The sequence below is a fragment of the Tamandua tetradactyla genome, chromosome 22 (genome assembly GCF_023851605.1).
Source record: "Tamandua tetradactyla isolate mTamTet1 chromosome 22, mTamTet1.pri, whole genome shotgun sequence".
Taxonomy (NCBI): domain Eukaryota; kingdom Metazoa; phylum Chordata; class Mammalia; order Pilosa; family Myrmecophagidae; genus Tamandua; species Tamandua tetradactyla.
The window spans coordinates 41,444,092-41,464,292 of NC_135348.1; the positions used below are offsets into that span (position 1 = coordinate 41,444,092).

The window sequence follows — 20,201 nt, forward strand, 5'->3', positions numbered from 1 at the left end:
CCAAGACTCAATAAGAAATGGCTTCTTGATTTACTAGATGAAAACAGTGAAGGTGTTTTGTGAGGTCTGCTTTTGCTCCTGGCACTTGAAGTACTTACTCTGTGAAGCAGTCATGAGTTGGTGGTCCCTAATGTTTTTCTAAATTTGAAAGTAGATCCTTCTATGAGACTGAGAATCATTTTTCTAATCAGAACTTGAGAGTATGTTTTCAAAGTCTCCATCGTCTTGCAAACTCTAGAGGCAGAGTGTGAATGTAGCTTTGTTTATTCTCGCTGGAGAATGAAAATTTTCCAAGCTTGGCTCTCTCGTGTGCCAGACAAATACATTTTCATCATTTGTGTCCCCTCCCTCTTTTGTTCTGTCCAGACTCTGTAAAGTTTAAAGCTGAACTGCCTGTGTGAATGACAATGATTCATTGCCAGTATTCTGAGCCTGGGTTTCACTGTCTAATGTATGGAATTTCCATCTTACACTTTCGAATTACAGAACTCTAGCAATGCCCCAGGGCCACACAGCTTTACTCTAATTCATCCATTTGCCCTTTGTATCTCGATGCTTTGAAGCATGTTCATACACAATCAAGGAGTTGGTACATATCTTGTATTGTCTTCCTATTAGCCTAGAAAACACACACATCCAACAAAGGCATCCCCTTTGCAAGCTTTACAATTGCCAGCTCTGTCAACATTGTATGCCCTGAAGACTTATTTGACCAACTTCCATGCGCTGCTTACATTTGGCTGAGGAAGTGATGTCTGCATTTTACATTTTTTTAAAAATGAAGTCCTGTGGTATATAATGGGGATTAAAAATGAAGTTAGTCAATAATTTAAACATACCTTTTAAATAAGAATACATGGACACTAGAGTGTAATGAGGACATAGAGCCAAATCTAGCTTCCCTTTACTGTGAATATTGTACAAAGAACGGCTTTGGAAGCACTGATTCCAGGAAGCAACAATTTCAAAGTAACTGGTAGAGTATCTTTATGGGAACAAAAATCAGGATCTCTTCTTTACATTTGCTCACAGAATTTCATGAATAATAAAAATAAAATACAGTAAAAATATTTTCCTCAACTGAGTATTAAGATCTGTTGCTAATCCAGAATGTTTAAAAATTGACAAGAGAGCTACAACTGGCTGTTGTGTTTGCCAAGTGTGTCCAGACACTATATGGACTTAGCCAATCTGCAGAAAAAAACTCAACTGCAGGCCAGGTTTTTTCATGAACCCTCTCTCTTCTGATTCCTCTTGTTCCCCTTAAGTGACAAAATAGTGGCCACTTTATCTCCAACCATCCACAACTCTTCTAAGAAATGAACTATACATGTTCATTTTACTTTTACATATTCTAATGGATAAGTTTATTTGTGCATTTTTGTCATTTATTTCACATTGATTGTCATGTCTGTGGATGAATTTAGGGGAGATTTCCACTTTGGGATTTTTTTTCTGAAATGCTTACATCCAATTTCCTCCTATATAGGAGTGCTCACAGAAATACCATGTGCCTTTATTAATAAAAAGCTTATTGTTATAAGTGACCTGTTATCTAGCTTAAGCACCGTGATAGAAGAATAGAAACCCACATGTGAATTTGGTATTAAATAGATGTTTGTCAGTGGGGGCTCACAGAAGAAGTTTGTTTTCCAGAGTTTATGGTGGCTATATGACTTTAGTTACAAATATTTTCAAGTACGAGTGATATCAACTATAAGAACTTGTATGCTCAGGAGCTATTCCCTAAGGCTTCAACTATATGTATAGAAAAAAATATTAACTTCAAAGCCAGCTCTCATGTGAAGAAGCAATTTGAATGAACAGTAAAGTGATGGACTGGAGAATGCAGAGTTTAAGAAGAAACAATTTATCACCATTTCATCACCCAGGAAGAGTCATTAGGAAATATTAAATCAAAATTTCAAGTTAGAATTTTTAAATACCTTTACATTGAAAATGATTTACAGATATAGATTCTTCTGGTACCCATACAATGCCTGGGTAAGTTAGAAAGCTGTAGATGTTGCCTTAACTCTTATAAAGGTGCAAATACTTCTAAAACTTGCTATTTTTCTAGTAAATCTGGTAGACAATAGAAAAGTCTCATTAGGACTGAACCTATAAGATTGTTTACTTATATAAGGGAGTAACTTAGGTGCTGAGAAATCTGGTTCACATATTTCCCTGTTGTTACTGTATTAAATATCAATAGGACGGTGTAGTTTACCACTCAATTAGACATGGTCCCTCCACAGTGGGTTTAACACTAAAACAAATAGGTTCCCAATCAGAGTGGTGTTCATTCACAAAGGAAAATAATTTCTAGCAGGAGCATATGTCTGTGCAAACTCATACTTCTGATACATAAAAAAAGAGGTTTAGTTCACACATGTTTTCTATTGCCACATAGGCAATAAATGAGAAAATTCAGCCATAAGACTTGATTAAAGTTCCCGTACACAGGCATTTTTAAAAAATAAAGTACCCGTGAAGCAGTCTGACTTTTCTTCCCTGGCATTGCTGTCCGTGGGGTGGTAACGTGCACCCTGCAGAGCAAACAGTCTTGATGCCGTTGGTGCCATGAGGCCTTCCCATGTGGTATAGATCTGTCTCGTTGCTCGAAAATGTGTTCTCTTGCATTTCGAAGTCCTTCCTGTATTTCCTCTGAAGAAATCATTTCTAATTTGGAAACCTTTGTAGATGGAATCCATGTATCATTCCACTGTTTGGTGGGGAAGCTCTCTCTTCTTTGGGTACCGGATAATAATAGATTTTGTGGGTATGACAGCAATATAACCAGATTCTCTGTGAAAGGAATTACTTTCACGCTGTTATTTAAAAGAAGAATAACAGCCTTTGTTATTGAAGCAAATGCTTCTTTTCTCCGAGCATCCTGATGTACCTGATTGACTCTGAGGACACTCCCTTCCTGTACATGCTGAGATTCTGCCTATAGCACAGATCTTGAAACCACAGATGTCCAATGAAACAGACCCAAAGTATTATTTTTCAAGTAGTTCCTTACTTTCTAATATCAAAACTGAACGTATGATCACGTGCATACTCAAACACACACACACACACACGCAACCCTAATTTGTGTACTAGTTAAAAAAAATTGAAAGGCATTTCTGGCTGAGATGGTGTTCTGTATTTTGAGCATTTGTTTTTGGGGGTGGAATGCAAAGCAGATTGCCATTATTATTCTTAATATGTTCTTAGAGAAGAGTTTAATATGTCAGTGTTCTAGGAAATACAGCTTTGGAAGTGTTGCGTTGCTTGACCACATGTCATATATTAAGGAGAATTAACACAATTGGAGATAATGTCTGCTGTGGTGTGGCTGTTTGTTAGTGTACTGTGGCTGCAAGAGCTGGAGGGTACAAGAACTAAATGTTCCTTAGTTCACAGGGCTGGTGCACGATGCATTTTCTTGGCTTCCTCACAAAGTTATAAATCGATTGAATGACCTAAAAAAAGAAATCTAAAAGGATTTGCAGAGAGCATGTACTCCTTGGGGGCCTTTCCTGACCAAATGGCTACTTGGCTGTGTTATCTAAAGAACATCACATAAGCTGTAATGGCTTCAGTTACTTCATAGGTCAAGTGAAACTGAGTCTGTGTCTACATGGTACAAATGCAACTATTTAAAATCAAAGCAGTGTCTCTTAAAACCAATTTGACTCATGCTTTTCCCTTGAGTCGACAGGTTTGTTTGGATGTTGTATAGACAAAGCCTCATGTATCAGCAGTAAAACCTCTTTCATTTAAACTCAACTAATTCATAATTTGTGTTATTTTGACTTGGATGGATCTAAGGTTTATCTTAGTACAATCTGTTAAATACAATTAATGAAATTATTATGCTAATAGTGTAAACTAAAGTGAGACTATAGGGGAGATTGAATCATAATGGGAACATGAGCACATTATCATACTTTCCCCTCCACCCCAAAATCCCTAACTTGAACAGTGAAGATATTTAGACAATAAAAAAAAAATAAGTCCATAGTAACATTATAAATAAAGGAATAGCTATAAGGAAACATATGGAATCAGTAGACTGAGGAAGCCTAGTTCCAAAAGTTCACAATAGGATAACGCAAAATACATGGGGGGGAGGTGTCATCAGGGCATCTCAAAACTTCAGGACTGAGGATCAAAAGAATAGGAGGAATCTCTGAGTCGAAGTCAGGGTAGTTGACTGGGGTGGCCTACCGCCCCTAGCAGGTGGATTGTGCCACAACCACTGGCATTTTTCTCCTGGAAGCGTGGGTGTGAGGGTGTGGGTCAGGGAGGAGGACTGATGGTACCCGGTGGAGAGGAAAGGCTTCATTTCTTTAAAACGATTAGCTGGCACCTCCTTGTTGGGGAGACTATCCCACTGCAGTAAAAAGAAACAGGCAGATGAACAAGGACAGCCAAGTTCAGTCATAAGCATACAACCAGGCACTGTCATGCATTAAGGGTAAGAGCTGAATAAACATAATATCTGAGAAAAGAGAGCCAAGAAACAGGCAGAAAAAAAACATTTTAATAAATATGATTATCATCCTCAATAGAAAAGAAATTAGATTGCATTCATAAAACAAGAAATCTTGGAGATGAAGCATATTTATTATTCATAAAATAACTTATTAGACAGACAATGGTAACTTCACATTACTCAAGCATGAATTAATGAGCTGTAAAATAGCAAAATAATTCTAGAACATAGCACAAAAGGACAAATAGATGATATGTGGGAGAAAAATTAAAAGATAATGAGATGCTTAATTATGCATGTTATAGTCATAGAGTGTGATAATTTAAGAAATGATAGAAAAAGATTTCCAGAGATGAAGATAACCATGAGCCTTCAGATGGGCTATGAGTGGAGCTAGGTAAATGAAATAAGGCCCAAAATACTTAGGTGTATAGTATTGAGATTTCAAGACTAAGAACAAATAAAATTCTAAAGAATTTATAAAACATATTTCTTATGACAGCATTAGACTTCTCATTGGCAAAATTGGAGACTAGAAGAACTTGGAGAAATGCCTTTAGAGTTTAGAGAGGTGATCATTTCAGACCCATAATTCTAAACCCCCTTAGCTTCTTTACTGTTTGTAGGGTAGAGGTAAAATTTGTTATTTGTCAGATTTTCAAAGGCTTGGAATGTTTTCTAAGCACAGACACATTCTAAAAGAATTACTAGAAGATTGCTTAAGCAAAATGAAAGAAAAAATATAGGGTGAGATGAGGGGTATAAGAAATAAGAATGAGGAGATTAATAAAAGTGATTACATTTAAGTAATTCTTGAATATATCATCATTAATTACTTAAATTACAATTGACCTCTATAAAGAAGCTGATAGAAAATAGAAGAAGGGAGAGGGTAAAGGAAAGTGAAAGCATGTTAATGTTGTGGTCTTAATTAATTAATTATTGAACCAAAGATGTATTTAGCATGTACAATTTCTCAGGCATTGCTTTAAGAATTAGGGGAATAATACTGAGTTAGGCAGAAGATGATCTACCCTCAAAGAGCTTACATTCTTTTGATGTTATTCTTTCAATAACATATAGCTGAACTGTGCACATTTGATAGACATTGATAGAATATTTAAATATATTATCATTCATTTTTGGAAAACCAAAGATACATTTACCTCCCAAATCACTAAAGGATATGAATGAAATGAGAAAATTTGATCAATCCAGGAAAAGCACAAAAGTGACAGGGGAAGCAACCAGAAGCATGACCAAGTATATTATAATCATATTAAAAGTAAAAGTATTCAATTCTTCCACCAAAAGGGAAGGATTTAAGATTAGGTTATATACAGAGATCAGATTATTTGGTGTATCTGACTCAAACCTTCTAAGCCTCCTCAGCTGTTTCTTCTCTTTAAGACAACACTTAAGACCAAGGCATTGCTGTTGCCTTTGTGATCTTGAGAGAGTGAGGCAAATCTCGAAAAGAATACTAGTGAGGCTTTTGCCAGAAGTTGAGTACAATCTGAAACATAAAAGATCGAGACAGTTTTTATGTACAGCTACAGAGTGCCATCAGTAAGGATTAAAATATTTGAAAGGACCCTTTGGTCCTCTTACTTGCTTTCGCCAGAAAGTGGACTGTGAAAGCTGCTTATCAACCAATGATGGTATCCTCCAATTCCCTCTTCAGATACACCCAAGGAGGCTGATGGAGAAAGAAGGACATCCCAAAGAATGTAGCCAGTGCCCCAAGAGAACTATAATTGGGAAGTTTCTCCAATGAACCAGGACTTCAGGGTCTAATCAAGAAACATTTTCTATCCCAAGGTAGGGGTATCTGGCCACAGTGATTTTAAGAATCATGGTGACTCGTATGTGCTTCCCATTCCTGCCCGTTTGAAATGGTAGTCCTTAATGTAGGTATCACTGTCCCACCACCTGTGCTGGATGTATAGGGAGAGCAGATAACTTATCTTTGTAGTACATAGGTCTTTAGTCGAAAGCAACCACATCTGGATCTGATATAGAGAACAAGATCTGGGACTGCATGTCTGATGCTTTTATTGGATAAGACTTTTGGTATACCTTGGAGGGGCTGAGCTTTTCCTGGGAAAGGGAGTGAATAATTGTGACCAAGTGCATGGACTGTGATAGTTTGTATATTTGGTCCCAATTTTCACTTCTTCTTTGTGTGGTTTGAATTGTTCTTATACCATCTACCAAGGTCTGGTCTCAAGTAAGTACTGGTCTCAGAATGTGACATACAGGGTGGTCTGGACCCACAACTGGATGAGTCCGGAATAACCGAGCCAAGAGCAGTGAGCTATAGCCAACAGAAGGCCCATAAGTGAGAAACGAGAGCTTGTTATAAGACACTAAGCTTTGGGGTTGATTCTTCCATGACATATCTGTAGCAGAAATCAAATACAATGGATTGTATTGTATCATGACAGTGATTGGTTGGGAAGAGTAATTTACAGGTATATCAGTAAGGATGGGCCAGTCATTTTGTGGCAACAAGCAATCACAATATCTCAGTGGATTACAGTGAGGAAGGTTTCCATTTGACTCATGCTGCATGTTCCTTGAGAGTTGGCTATGGCTTCACGCCACAGTAGCTTTACTCCAGCACCCAGGCTGATGGAGCAGCTTTAGAATTGAAACTCTGCTAATCTCACAGCTATGGGGAAAGTGGTAAATGCTGGTTCACAAATCTTCCAGCCAGAAGAAAAACATGATAATTCTACTTAAATTTCATTTCCATAGGAAGTCACTTAAATACCCCTAAATTCAATAAAATGGAAATGTATAAGAAACTGGATTGCTTTGCTAAATGCATTCTATGTTGTCTCTGCATAAAATCTTTCAGTTGGTATAAAAATATTATTATTGTGACTGAAAGAAAAATAATTCTCAGTCGAGCAACTTCATCTTTCAGTGTCCTTTATGCAATTATGACTATATTGTGGTTTGGCCAACATAATGAACTACATTGAACTTGGGGGATTGAAAACAAGACTCCAGGTACATCTACCTGGCCTTTAAAAGCTTTGTGAATTTGCAAAAGCTATCAGTTGTTGGCTTTTTATGATAGAAATAGCATTGCTTTATGAATGATTACATTCAGAATGTTTTTTTGTCCCATTACTTGACCCCTTTAAACTTGTTTCCTTAACAGTAAAATGGAGGGAATAGTACCCATACTTGCATATTTGTGAAGATTAAAGCAGTATTTATTTAAAATACCTGTATGTAGTAGCACTTAGCAAATGATAATTGCTGTTGTCACTTTTCTTGTGCTGTTGTTATTGCCAGTGTTTAAACACATTCCTATCAGGAGGGTTTCTAGGGTAATCAGCTCCTTGCAGATTAATACTTGGTTAATTTTAGAATTCAAGCTGCTCAAATAGATAACAGTAACATGAGTCCTTCTTCAGTAAAGTGTCACCCAACATCCAAATAATGGCAGCTCTTGACACTTGAGGTCTTGAACTATCAATTGCGAAAAAATTAAAATGTTCCTCAATAAGGATAATTCTTATGTGAGACAGTAATTCAGATATTTTATCATTGTTGATGAGAACTAGAGGAGCTTGATTTTGCGTTTTTACACATCTGTAGAACAGACACTTCTGATGTATTTAAGCTAGTTGTGAAATTATATTCTCATAATTATGCAGCATTATTCCAAGACACATGTATGACTCTTGGAAGGCAGTATATGCTGTTTTCACAGCTGGCATGTGTAAAATTTTGTCAGGTTTCTTAATAGCGTTGTTTTTTCTTATTCTGTTAGTTGATCCCTAGGTAGGATATGCTACAGAACACAAAATCCAAAATATTTTTGCTCAAAATAAATCCCTTAAACCCCAGTATACAGATCGTGTCTTTTCCTTTGAGCTCAAGGAAGATTCACATAGAAAACTCAATGTAAGAAGAAGTATCTATTTTTCAGGAGGACCAAAAATTTGTCTGAGATTCATGAAATGTTGCTCCTTGGGATGAGAAATCAGAACTGGGTTAACTCCTCAAAGTTTTCTCATGAAGCCAACCAATTATGTACCTGCCAGCACCATGCTAATCGTCATGAGGTGTACAGAAGCATGAGACTCCATCTTTAAGTAGCTTCCAGTGAGATGAGAAGTTAGAATTATGAATATTTATGCATAACTATTACATAAGTATGATGTAATACTATGTCAAGTTGAACAAATTGTGCTAGATCAATTCACAGAAGAGTTCATTGAAGGCTTGGAAGATAAATGGAGCATCCACCGAGCCTTAAACAATCCATAATGTTTCAAGATCATGAGCTAAGATAGGGAGGTGGAGAAGAGGCTACTTTGTGAAAAGTGATCACATCAGGGTGACAAGAGCAGAGAGATGGGAATATAGGAAAAGACATCTGGATAGTATGTATTGAGAGTCATATAAGTATTCAGAATTGATTTAGGGAGACATGAAGAGGAGGTTTCAATGACATTGAAACCTAGGATCAAATTTTTTCTCTCCCTCCCCATTGCTAAAAGAATAAGACATATGGGGCCTTTATTGTCATGGAACTCGCAGATTATTTTAATATATTTTAAATTTTAAGGTAAATATATATTTAGAATTATGGTGAAGTTAGAGGGTCAGAAAGAACATAAACGTGAGCACAGTGAACAGAGATGGACAGCATGGGGCTGGGGCGGTAGGTATTGGCCCAGGTTCACGTTCCATCCTAGGTGTCATGGAAAAGGTGCTTTCTTAAGCTAGCAGTAGGTGATCTGTTCAGATTTGCATTTTCAAAAGAGTGCTCTGGTTGTGTTGTAAAGAAAAGTTTGGAGAGAGGGGAAGTGGGTTGGAGGAAGAAAGGTTAGAGTACCACTCTACGTATGTGGGGTGTGACTCAGAAGGGGGGACCGCAGTGGCTACTTGATCCTGCCTTCCTTGTGTCCTAGCACAATATGACCGGACCTGCAGATCACCAAGGAAGTGCCGTATCGCCCTATGGAGTGGTTGGCACAGAAGGGATCTTCACAATGTTTTAAAGGAAACACATTCATTCTCATCAGGTAAGAAACGCCCACATTAATTACTATCTTCGCATTCTGCTCCCCAGCAGCCTCAGCAAATCATTAGAACCTCTTCTGACTCAATCTTTTTTTTTTTTTTTTTTTTTTTTTTTGGCATGGGCAAGCTCCGGGAATTGAACCTGGGTCTCTGGCTTGGCAGGCACTGACTCAATCTTTTTTTTCCTCTCTATATTTATCTTCTTGGAATAATGTCAGGTTCTAAAATATACCAGGAATTAAAATAAACATGCTGCTTAGAATAAAGAAGCAGACTTCTAAAGTAGGATTAGGAGTCACATTTAAAATGTCACATTTTAAAAATAAAGATTCATTATCTTCCAGCATCCTCTGCCTCTCACATGTGGTACCGGGCGATGCTGTGTGTGCTGTCCCATCACATATGCTCCAGCCATGGGCGACACAACCCAGACACATGCAGCTATTGAATCATGGAGTAACCTGAGAGGCCCATTAGGTCATTCTGAGAATCCTACCACTACAGCTGCGTTGATCCTTCCCAAAGAGCTCTAAACCCATTGTCTATTTGAGATTTAAACAGCTCATGCTAAGCAGTTCTTCTCTTTTCTTTCCAGGCCCACTGTTTAAAATAATTGAGTTCCACAAGATCCTTTTTTAAAAATTCTCTGTTTTTTTGAGATTTTTTTATCTTTCAGTTTTCATTTTCCTACTTTTTATGTCGAATTTAATTACATCCTTTCATATTAAGGCCTATCTGAAGTTTCAGCAAAAAGCTACTGATGTTTTCAGCAAAGCAGGTCAGTGGAGTTTGCCTTTGAAATGCTCCACTTGCAGATGGACCTGGAATTACTCTCTCTGAAAGCTGTTTTATTATAGGTAGCCAAAATAAAGCTATTTATGAAGTGAGTTCAACTCTCTATTTTTAGGTAAGTGTAAAACTCCTCACGTTACAAAAATCTTCAGCTTCATCTTGCCCCAACTTGACTTCCTTGGACAGATTTTATATTAGATTCAGAAGAGCCACATCTCTTAGAATAAAAATTCATCAGTATGTGTGCACTATGAAGAACAGTGGTGTGATATTTATTGATTTGTAAATCTGTCAGAGTGTAAAGAATGAAGTGCTGCTTTCCTATTGACCACCATTTCAGTCCTTAACAGAAAAGGAAATGCCAGTTGTATTCACCAGACCCTATAACAGGCAGACCTAGATTTAATTTTTGACTAACTACATAAGATTATATTATGATATATTTGTTTTTTTAAATACCAACAGCATAGATTATGAAAATAATATTCATGCCCTATTATTGGATATTCCTGAAACTTATCTCTTTGTTTAACTACTGACTCTCAAAATATTCTCATGTGTTTATGTCAAATCATCAATGGTCTGTTTTGAGGTCAAACCTTTTAAAAAGATATATCAACCAAAGCCTTGACTTTTCTCCTGTCTTTTAGAACTAGGGACTCTTGGCTGTGCTTGAGCCCCAATGTGATTCTATAATATTTTAAAACGTATTAGGCTATAATTTTTTTCCTTTGCATTTCCCCTTTCTTCCCATTATTTCCTTCTTCCAGTAAAGAGTGGCTGTGTAATGCCTAACCTCAGAGGACACCTGTGACAGGACAGACAATAGAAATGGACGGCAAATCTTAAAGATTTCTGGGTCTGAAATAATTGTCTAAAAGAATCATGAGACAGAATGGATTTCCTTGAGACACAATCTTGTATAGTATTTCCTAAAAGAAAGAAAGGGAGGGATATAAGGACCCAAGAGCATATTGGACCTGATTCTCAAGAGCATATTAGTTAGATCTTAGGGAATGGTGACTTCATGGAACATCAAGGTTGGTGAGACTGGAGACAACTTTACCAAAGCTTTTCAAGCATGGCAGGAATCATCACAGTGCTGTTTTATCTGAAGATTCAGGCAAAGAGGGGCATTAGACAGCACGATGGTACCCTGTGTGAACCAGGCCTGAATACAGCACCTCCTAATTATGGCATGGTCTGTGGGAAACTCTTGAGATGCCTGAGTTTTCCACTGGCTCATAGAGATGACAGCTTGAAATATAAATTAAGTTGCTTTAGAGAAGTGTTCATTCTTTATCATATGCTTGAGTTTAGGACCTGAGATTTATATTTTCAATATATATGAATGGTGTTCTCCTGAGTCACTACTCCCATGGGAAAAGTTAGATCAAAAACAATAAATACACATACTAGAATCTTCAAGGAGTCCACCTTTGGATCATATTTCAAGGGTGTCCTCTTCTTTACATACTAGACACTCAAGTGTTTTAGTTTCATTTAGGTGAAAAAATGAAAGGAAGCCATTTTCTCTTCCTTTTCCAAATAGCTTTCCCTCAATTCTAGCCATAGAAAACACAGCTCCCATCACAGGAGGCCACAGCTTATGGCAATGTTGCAGTGTCCTTCAGAAAGCAGAGGCCTGAAGAGAGCAAGCATTATTCCTGAGTCATTTTGGCTTTTGGCTTGCGGGGTATGTCATCAAGATGACTGAGAAATAGAATTTGTTTTTAAGGAAACTGCTTTCATCAAAATATCAACAATCTTCTACTGATTGTTTTGGCTGAATTGGCATTTCAATTTATACTTTCCACTATATATGTTTTTCTTAAAGGTGAAATGATGAAGTACGTTCTTCCTGCCTCTCTTTGTTCTCTTAGTTTCAATGCAAAAAGGGGAAAGCACAAGTGAAGATAGGTAGTTGATGAGACAGAAGTTATTGGCTTCTTCTCTTTCCAACACTTGAGTGTTGATAAAATGTGTAAGTTTTAGACAGGTCAAAGTATCTGTAATGGAGGATTCCATGTGGGCATCTCCATTGCCAAGTCACAATCTGGGCAATTTCTAGTCAATCACTTATGATCTATGGTTAAACCTGGTGATCGAATGCAGTAAATTGTACCAAAGAAGGCCTTCTCCCAAGCACCGTCTTCTCAAAAGCTGTGGTGGCGGACATGAGAGAAGGAAACGCCACGTTGGAAGAATTTTCTGTTAGACAATGCGCAGAATTATCAGGACATCTGTGAGGGAAGCCTGGAAGTGCCTTCTCCTGTGCTATTGATGGCAACTATTCCCATCATATTTTCTGAGTAAATGTGCATGACGATGTGCACTGATGCATATCCATCTGTGCTTGTACTTAGGAAATCCCCAATGAAATATAAAGCGACAAGAACAGCAGAATTACCTGCTAGTTAAGAGTGAGAAAAACCTAGAAAAGAAAATGAAATAGAAGCTTTCGAAAGTAGGAAAGGGCACAACAAACAAATTTGTTGCAGGATTCAGTAACCAAAAATATAGGCTTCTAATTAATTTGAATTTCAGCTAACAAATTTTCTAAAAATACACATATGGCCCGAATATTGCATGGAACATACCTACACTAAAAGAAAATTCATTGCTTATGTGAAATTCAAATTTTACTGGAAATTCTGTATTTTATTTGGCAACCCTAGTAAAAATAGGCCTGGTTCCTAAGATTGTTTCCTTTTGGGGAGTTTTCTTCATTTTCCAGCTGCTGAAACCAATAACATACAATGTGTGGGTGTTTCAGGTGACTAAAACTGCCAGAATGCAATATACCAGAAACAGATTGACTTCTCTAAAAGGGATTTATTAAGTTGCAAGTTACAATTCTAAGGCTGTGAAAATGTTCAAATTAAAGCACCAGCAAGAGAATACTTTCTCCAGGGAAAAATAGCTGGTATCTGGGACATCTCTATTAGCTGGGAAGGCTGGTGGCTGAGGTCCTTGCTCCCGGTTCATTGCTTCCTAAGCTCCTGATTCCACTGGTGTTCTCTCTACAGTCTGTGGACTCTCACTTGCCTCTCTGGGGCAAACTCTGGATTCCATATCCTGGCTTCCCTTGGCTCTCTCCTGGTTCTGGATATTTCTCTGGGTCGTTGCTTAGCACCCAGGGTATTTTTGTCTGCTCCTCTCAGCCATGAGTGAGCTCTCTGAAAGGACTCTCGTAAATGAATAAAGACCCACCTTGAATGGGCAGGGTCACATCTCCATGGAAACAATCCAACCAAAAGATCCCACTCTAAAGAATAGGCCTGCCCCAGCAAGATTGGAGAAAGAGAACATGGCTTTTCTGCGGCATATAACAGTTTCAATTCAGCACAGCGGGCTTAAACAATGGGAATTTATTACCTCACAGCTTTGAGGCTAGGGGAAATCCAAAATCGAGATATCACCAAGGCAGTGCTTTCTTCCTGAAAACTGTGACATTTGGGGCCTGAATGCTGGAGATCCTTGGGCCTTGACTTTTCTGTCACGTGGTGATGTACATGGCACCATCTTACTCTTTCTCTTCTGGGTTCCATTGATTTCCAGCTTCCATTCCTCCCTAAGGCTTTCTCTCTATATATCTGAATTTCATTCTGATTTTAAAGGACTCTAATAGTCCAGATTAAAGCCCAATCTGATTGAATTAGATTGGGCTTTAATTAGATGTCCTAAATTAGAAAGAGCATCTTCAAAAGGGTTGATTTACAATGGATTCACACCCACAGGTATGGGATTAAGATTACGAACATGCATTTTTTCCCTGGGGTATGTAATTCAATTTACCACAGATTTAGAGGGTAAGGCTCCCTCTGAGAAGTGAGATGCAAGATGCAAAGTGAAGAAATTGTGCCATAGTCCCAGGATAAATTCAAGTAATGCCCCTTCCAGTCCAGAGAGGAGTGTGAACGTGGCCTAGTAGGAGGCGTTTCTTGGTGTGAAGGAATCTACTCTGGGTTTTCTTGTGGGGTAGATAAATCGGTGGGTTAGAAAGCCTAATGCTTCTAAGAGCCCAATTTCAGAAGGGAAAGACTAAATATAAGTCAAATAATTGTGATAGTGATAGCCTAAAGTGAAAGATTGAATTAGAAATAGAGAAAATGCCTAGGTTGGTTGTCACTGAATCTCCTTCCCTATCCTCCATCTTGCATACTTTTCAGGAGATATTAGAGAGATTTATTCAGGTTTGCATTTCACAATTCTTTGGGAGTAAAAGTGACCTGGAAAAGGTTTGTTTTCTTTTTCTTTCTGTTTTTTCTTGATTTTATTGTTTTATTTGCGTTCATGTATATGTACTTAATACATCTGTGTAATCATATAGTGATAAGTAGTTACTTTTAGCTTCTTGCATGGTGATTTAAAAAAGTAATAACCCTAAGATTAGTGGAAAATGCAATGTGCATTTTAAGCATTGTATAAGCCAATGTTGTCATTTTTATTTCTCAGTTGATGTCCTTGTTTTATTCCTCTGGATTCTGGACACATATAAATATACAGTAAATAATTTAAATACAGCTTTGATGTTGCTATTCATCAGCTATTAGTTTAAATGCTGAATATTTTGTATACCACAGATTCTTGCTTAAATCCATGAATATAATCGGCACTTCATATTCTCCTTCATATGCCTGTTCTTAGTAAGCCTCCAAATTCAGTTCTCAATAACACAGATAGGCTAAGTGTATGTATAGCAGAAACATTGCTCATTTGTAACTTAAAAGACTGGAAAACAATGGACTTTTATTAATTGAGTATCTGGTATTTTTAAAATTGCAAACAACCGAAATTGACTCAGTTGAGAAATTAACCAGCTGTGCTCCATATTGTGCCCTATTTCATATGAACAGATACTGGCTTGCATGAGTCTTCTGAGTTAGCTCATGACTTTGTGCATTTGTGCATCTGTGGTACTGTCTGCAGGCCCATATGCTGACCCGTGCTCAACATGCCTATAGACATACAGGAGCCCGGAGGTGGTGGTGCTGGGAAAGCTCTCCCCACTAGAGATCATGATGCCTATTTGTTTTGGTAAGATCTTCCCTCTCAGTTGGTTTGAACTCAATATATAGAGAAAGTCAAGAAGTTGATAATGGGAGCAAAAGCTGGAAGATTTTATGGTATATAATAATGATAGGGCAAGAGGAAAGGGCTTAACTTATGCCTGCTTCTACGTTGACACTGAGATAACTTAAGTCACAAGTACTGTGCTGGGTCCTGACTGCTGCTCAATATTCTGAATCACGCTTCATCATACTGAAGCCTGACTTGGTGGATACCCTGGCATTCCCTCTCTTCCTCATGTTTACTTCCATCTTTACAAGAATTGATCATTGGTTTATAGCCTGTAATTCTATATTTGGTAGTGTGAGGTGATGAAAGAAGGACTCCTGGCTCTGTGTTTGTAAAGACATTGTAGAGGAGAACATGCTCCCCCTGAGAAATGGAAGGGCACACCAGGGGTGCAGGGAAGGGGAGAGGGCACTGGCTGTGTGATTGGAGAGGCTCAGGAGCTAGGGGAACAACTAGCAGCTCAGCATGGTTGGTGCTGAAGAAGTGTGTGGGGTGGGAGGGCAGGATTAAGATACGAAGATAAACTAGCTGATAAGGACCAAATCACAAAAATTTTGGATATTATACCATAGATAGGCAGGAACAGCTGTGAGATTCTCATATCTATACCTTGTACCTCGGGAGCAGCATAGATGGTTTATCAGATAGGAGCACATTGGGGCGATAAAATGTAAGTTAATAAATTCCTTCTACAGTGTAGATGATCTGAAAGGGCCTTACCCAGGGCGGAGGCAGCAGAGAGTAATTATAAAGGGGATTTGGGGACAGGAAAATGAACAAAATGATTTAACTGATTGCATGTGAGGACAGATGCAGGGATGAGTCAAGATGTTCTAGGTTTGGGTGGCTGGGCAGATGAAGGTAACAATTGGCGAGCAGGAGAACATGGGAGCAAGGTACATTTAATGGGAGAGGATAATAAATTCAATTTCAGGCCTTTTGGACTTGAGGCATTAAGATGTGTAATGAATCTACATTATTAATGAAAGATGCTTTGTAAAGCAAGAGAATAACAGGAACAAAGTATTCTAAGTTCAAAATGAATCTGACATTGTTCTATTTTTCCTTAATTACCAATTTCTATTATGGGTGCTCCCTCAGCATGAGTGTATAGTAGCTGAACGTTCCTTAAGGAATCCTTATTAGTTTTGCCTTCAGAAGGAAGTCTTTTGCCTTCAAAGGTATTCTGGGAAGCAACTGGTTCGAATGCATCCATTACAGGCCACCTTCCCCTAAAGAATGACAGTCCCTTCCTTCAGATACTGGACAAGGCTCTACCTTAGTGGGTCTGGGGACACACAAACCAAATCGATAGCAAAACAAAACATTTTCTTTGTTTTGACATTCCTCTTGCTCTCTTTTACTGACTTGGTAAGAGAATGGCGTTTGTTTTCCATGTTGTCTTGGTTCTTTAACTTAGGGAGAAGTCAAGCTGAATTCGGAAGCAGAGTGCCTTATGTAATTTCCAGCCCTCCTCTTGTTCTCAGCTTCCTTTGTTCCCGCAAAGGTTTCTGGGTTTCCTTAGTGGTTCTTTTACTATACAATGGTGAAGTTGTTTACCACTAGAAGGAGTTCGTTGGGTGGAATTTACCCACAGGCTCACTTAAAACTTATGCTGCATGCATGTGTGAACTACTTCCAGGGTTACTCACTCCTTTAGCTTTTACTGAAGAATCTGCCAGTCAAATGAGTAGCTACTGACAGCAACTTTTTCAGACTCTTTTCTCTTAACCATAATACACTTTACTCTGAAAACAGATAAGCAAACATTTTCTCACAGTCTGTCGTGTATGTTTTCTAGCCATACATTTCAATAGAATGAAAGTCATATTGTGAAAGAGAATTTTGGTGAAACTAATTAGATTTTATTCTTTTACCATTTTGCCCATGTGTATGGTTTCTGATAAATGCATGATATATAGGGTTAGACTGATAGTTAAGTTTCCATTTTCAAGATGTACGGTCCCTGTTATAACCCACAGGTCAACGTTTTCTTTGAAAATTGTGATGCTTCTATTTGCATCTATTCTCTTTTGTTTTTCTCATCTTCTCCATTTGTGCAGGGTTAGCATTTTGAAACCAGGAACGCCATTAGTATGGCTTTTTCTTTGCTCACTTGTGATGCAATACCCAAGAAGCTGTATGGAAGTGGGCTTTATGATGATGAATTACTGTTGCTAAAAGAACCCAGTGACACTGATAAATATTAAAGAGCCGCTGTTGCCCCCATGGAAACTATTTTATTTAGTTGCTTCTAAAACCCATTCTCTGTACTTTTCCTCCCTTTTATTTCTGTGCTGATTTACATGACAACAGAGTCTCTGGTCCTTGGAAGTAGGTCTGCTCCAGCCTCTTTTCTCCACTTTGAGTCATGACCCTCTCTTTGCTGAGGACATGAGTGACAATGAAGTGAGGAGTAAATGGTCACTGGAGCAGATGAACTCGGAGAAACAAAGATCCTCTTTTCATGCAAATGTCCATAGTAATTTAACATGAAGGAAGAAAAGAAACCAAGGCAAAGGATACAAGAGAACAGGATGGTATTTGGGGTCATCCCGTGAAGCTTGGCATTTCTTTAAGAGGCTCATCCATCAAAGCATCTCTTTCCCTTTCATATAAAGTAAAAATGAGTTTCCATTTGTGAAGGGAAATGTGGGGGAACATAAAATTTAATCTCAATCGCTGGGCCTGGGTATTCACTCACACTGCCTGTCCCCACAATGCCTTCTTCGACTTTGTCACTCATTTCTAGACAATAAGAGTATCTGTTATTACATACTTACTTATTGCCCAATCTGTCCACTCTGCTTGGAAGGCTACATCCTCTTCCTTTCCTGTTTAAACTTTTTCCCACCTTCAAAGCTTAACTCAAGCCCCGTTATCCTTTAAGTCTTTTCCTCCAGACCAACCATCCTTTTCTTCAAACTTCTCTTTCCATTTTGAGAGTGACAGGATTTCTATCACTTTATTATCAGTTCCTTCATATGTGCTAAATTTTCTTTCACCAAAATTTTATTGAGGAAAGTGACCATGTATTATACCGTATAGCTCTTTATCCATAACTCTTGATATACTAGCAGACAATATAGCATGGGTTTGTTATATGGAATAGCTTGCAATTCAAGAAATATGAAAGTAAGAAGGGTATATTTATTCTGAATATATATCTATGCATGATTTCGTCCCCCAGCTTTAAAACTCATGGAACCTTGCTTGAAGATATAGCAAATTTCTACCTTTTTCCCCAGTCCCTCAAGAGGACTTTGCAAATGCTTTTTCATCTCCCCAGATTACTCTGGGATGTATCCAGGCATCACACTAATCTGTACAAACCAGCAAGCTCTCACTCCCTAGTCAAGTTTCCATGTAGCTATGGTGTTCGAATATGCTGACCATCCAAGTTAAATTAGATTGAATTACTATAACATTTAAGGTGTGACTATGTGATTGTGAAAACCTTGCGATTAACCCTCCCTTTATCTAGGATATGGATAGATGAGGAGAAAAAAAAAGAAGACAAAACATAAATGAATATTAGAGGGTGAGAGGGGGAATGGGATGCTTTGGGTATTCTTTTTTACCTTTATTTTTACTTTTATTTTTATTTTTATTTTTTGGGGGGTAATGAAAATTTTCAAAAATCGATTGCAATGATGAATTTACAGCTTATGATGATACTGTGAACCACTAATTGTACAATTTATTTGATTATATGGCATGTGAATATATATCTCATTAAAATTGCACAAAAAAGATACAGCAAATTACTTGACTTGCTTTTGATTGCTTGACTATTTAGTGGTTCTATCAATCACCAAATGTGCAGTTAATGTGTGTCAGATAAAATAATTTTAACTCAGATGCTTGATGCCTACAAGTTTGGTGTATCTTCCGAACTCTGATTCTTTTTTAAGGGAACCAATGTTTTGTGTTCTAGGATTGAACTACTTTTGAAGTAGGTTGCTCTTTAAATAACATGAAGCACAAATGATTTTTTTTATGTGTATGTGTTTGTATGCCCCTTTGAGAGGGATATAAGAATATTTAGGCTATAAATATATTTTTGAAAGTAATAATTTATATGAGAAATTAAGGCTGTGGATTCCTCCTGTCATCCAGAACACTAGTTATAATTAGAAGCAAGAGCAAAATTTGAATCTAAATCCATATCCACAGAAAGGCATGATTCTAGGGACACTGTTTGTGGAGGAATTCCAGAGCCTTCTGCCAGCTGTGGACTGGGGCACTTGAAACCAATCATTTATAAATTAGCCAATCCTTGTTGAATCAGAAATAGTGGGGGTGAGGTACAACATGTTAGCAGGTAATATCTTCACTAAGTGAAACATCTATTTTTACAAATTATAAGGAAAAAAAGAAAAGAAACAAAGACCAACCAGCACGAGCCTAGAAATGATTTATTCATCTGTCCTACATCTGCTGAGAACCCGATGTCTCCTGGGTACTGCACTAACACTGTGGATAGAAAAAAAGTAAATTTCGAGGGCAGGAAGAGGGCAGCAGGGGTGGAGAAATGTTTGCAGGTCAGGAAACCTTTTGAGCCAGGCCCCTGAAGAAGACAGAACCTGTCTAGGTGGACTGTGGGAAGGGATGCTCACCCAAAGGGAAAGGCATGCAGGAAAGCAGCAAGATATGATCGAGCAGAGCTTTATTAGGGAACTGTAAGTGAGGAAGGAGAATGTGAAAATGTTCTCATTTTCTTATGGCCTGTATTTCTTATTCATATAGAACATTTTATGTATGTTAATTAATATTTAAATGTCCCTCT

At 37.9% G+C, this 20,201-nt stretch overlaps 1 protein-coding gene across 9 annotated transcripts in view; it reads left to right on the forward strand.

The window, feature by feature from the left end:
* Positions 1–20,201, forward strand: part of LOC143666122 (uncharacterized) — a 198,950-nt gene that overhangs the window by 110,205 nt on the left and 68,544 nt on the right. For 4 of the 9 annotated variants that reach the window (XR_013167409.1, XR_013167405.1, XR_013167404.1 and 1 more), the window contains one exon: positions 9,427–9,540. Coding sequence is in view for 1 of the 9 variants with exons in the window: in XM_077139597.1 (XP_076995712.1) it covers positions 9,427–9,540 (114 nt within the window). In the remaining 8 variants the exon portion in view is untranslated. Of the gene's footprint in view, positions 1–6,173; positions 6,311–8,438; positions 8,593–9,426; positions 9,541–15,262; positions 15,371–20,201 lie in introns of those variants that run through there. The other 5 variants (XR_013167408.1, XR_013167410.1, XR_013167411.1 and 2 more) reach the window with 3 other exon arrangements.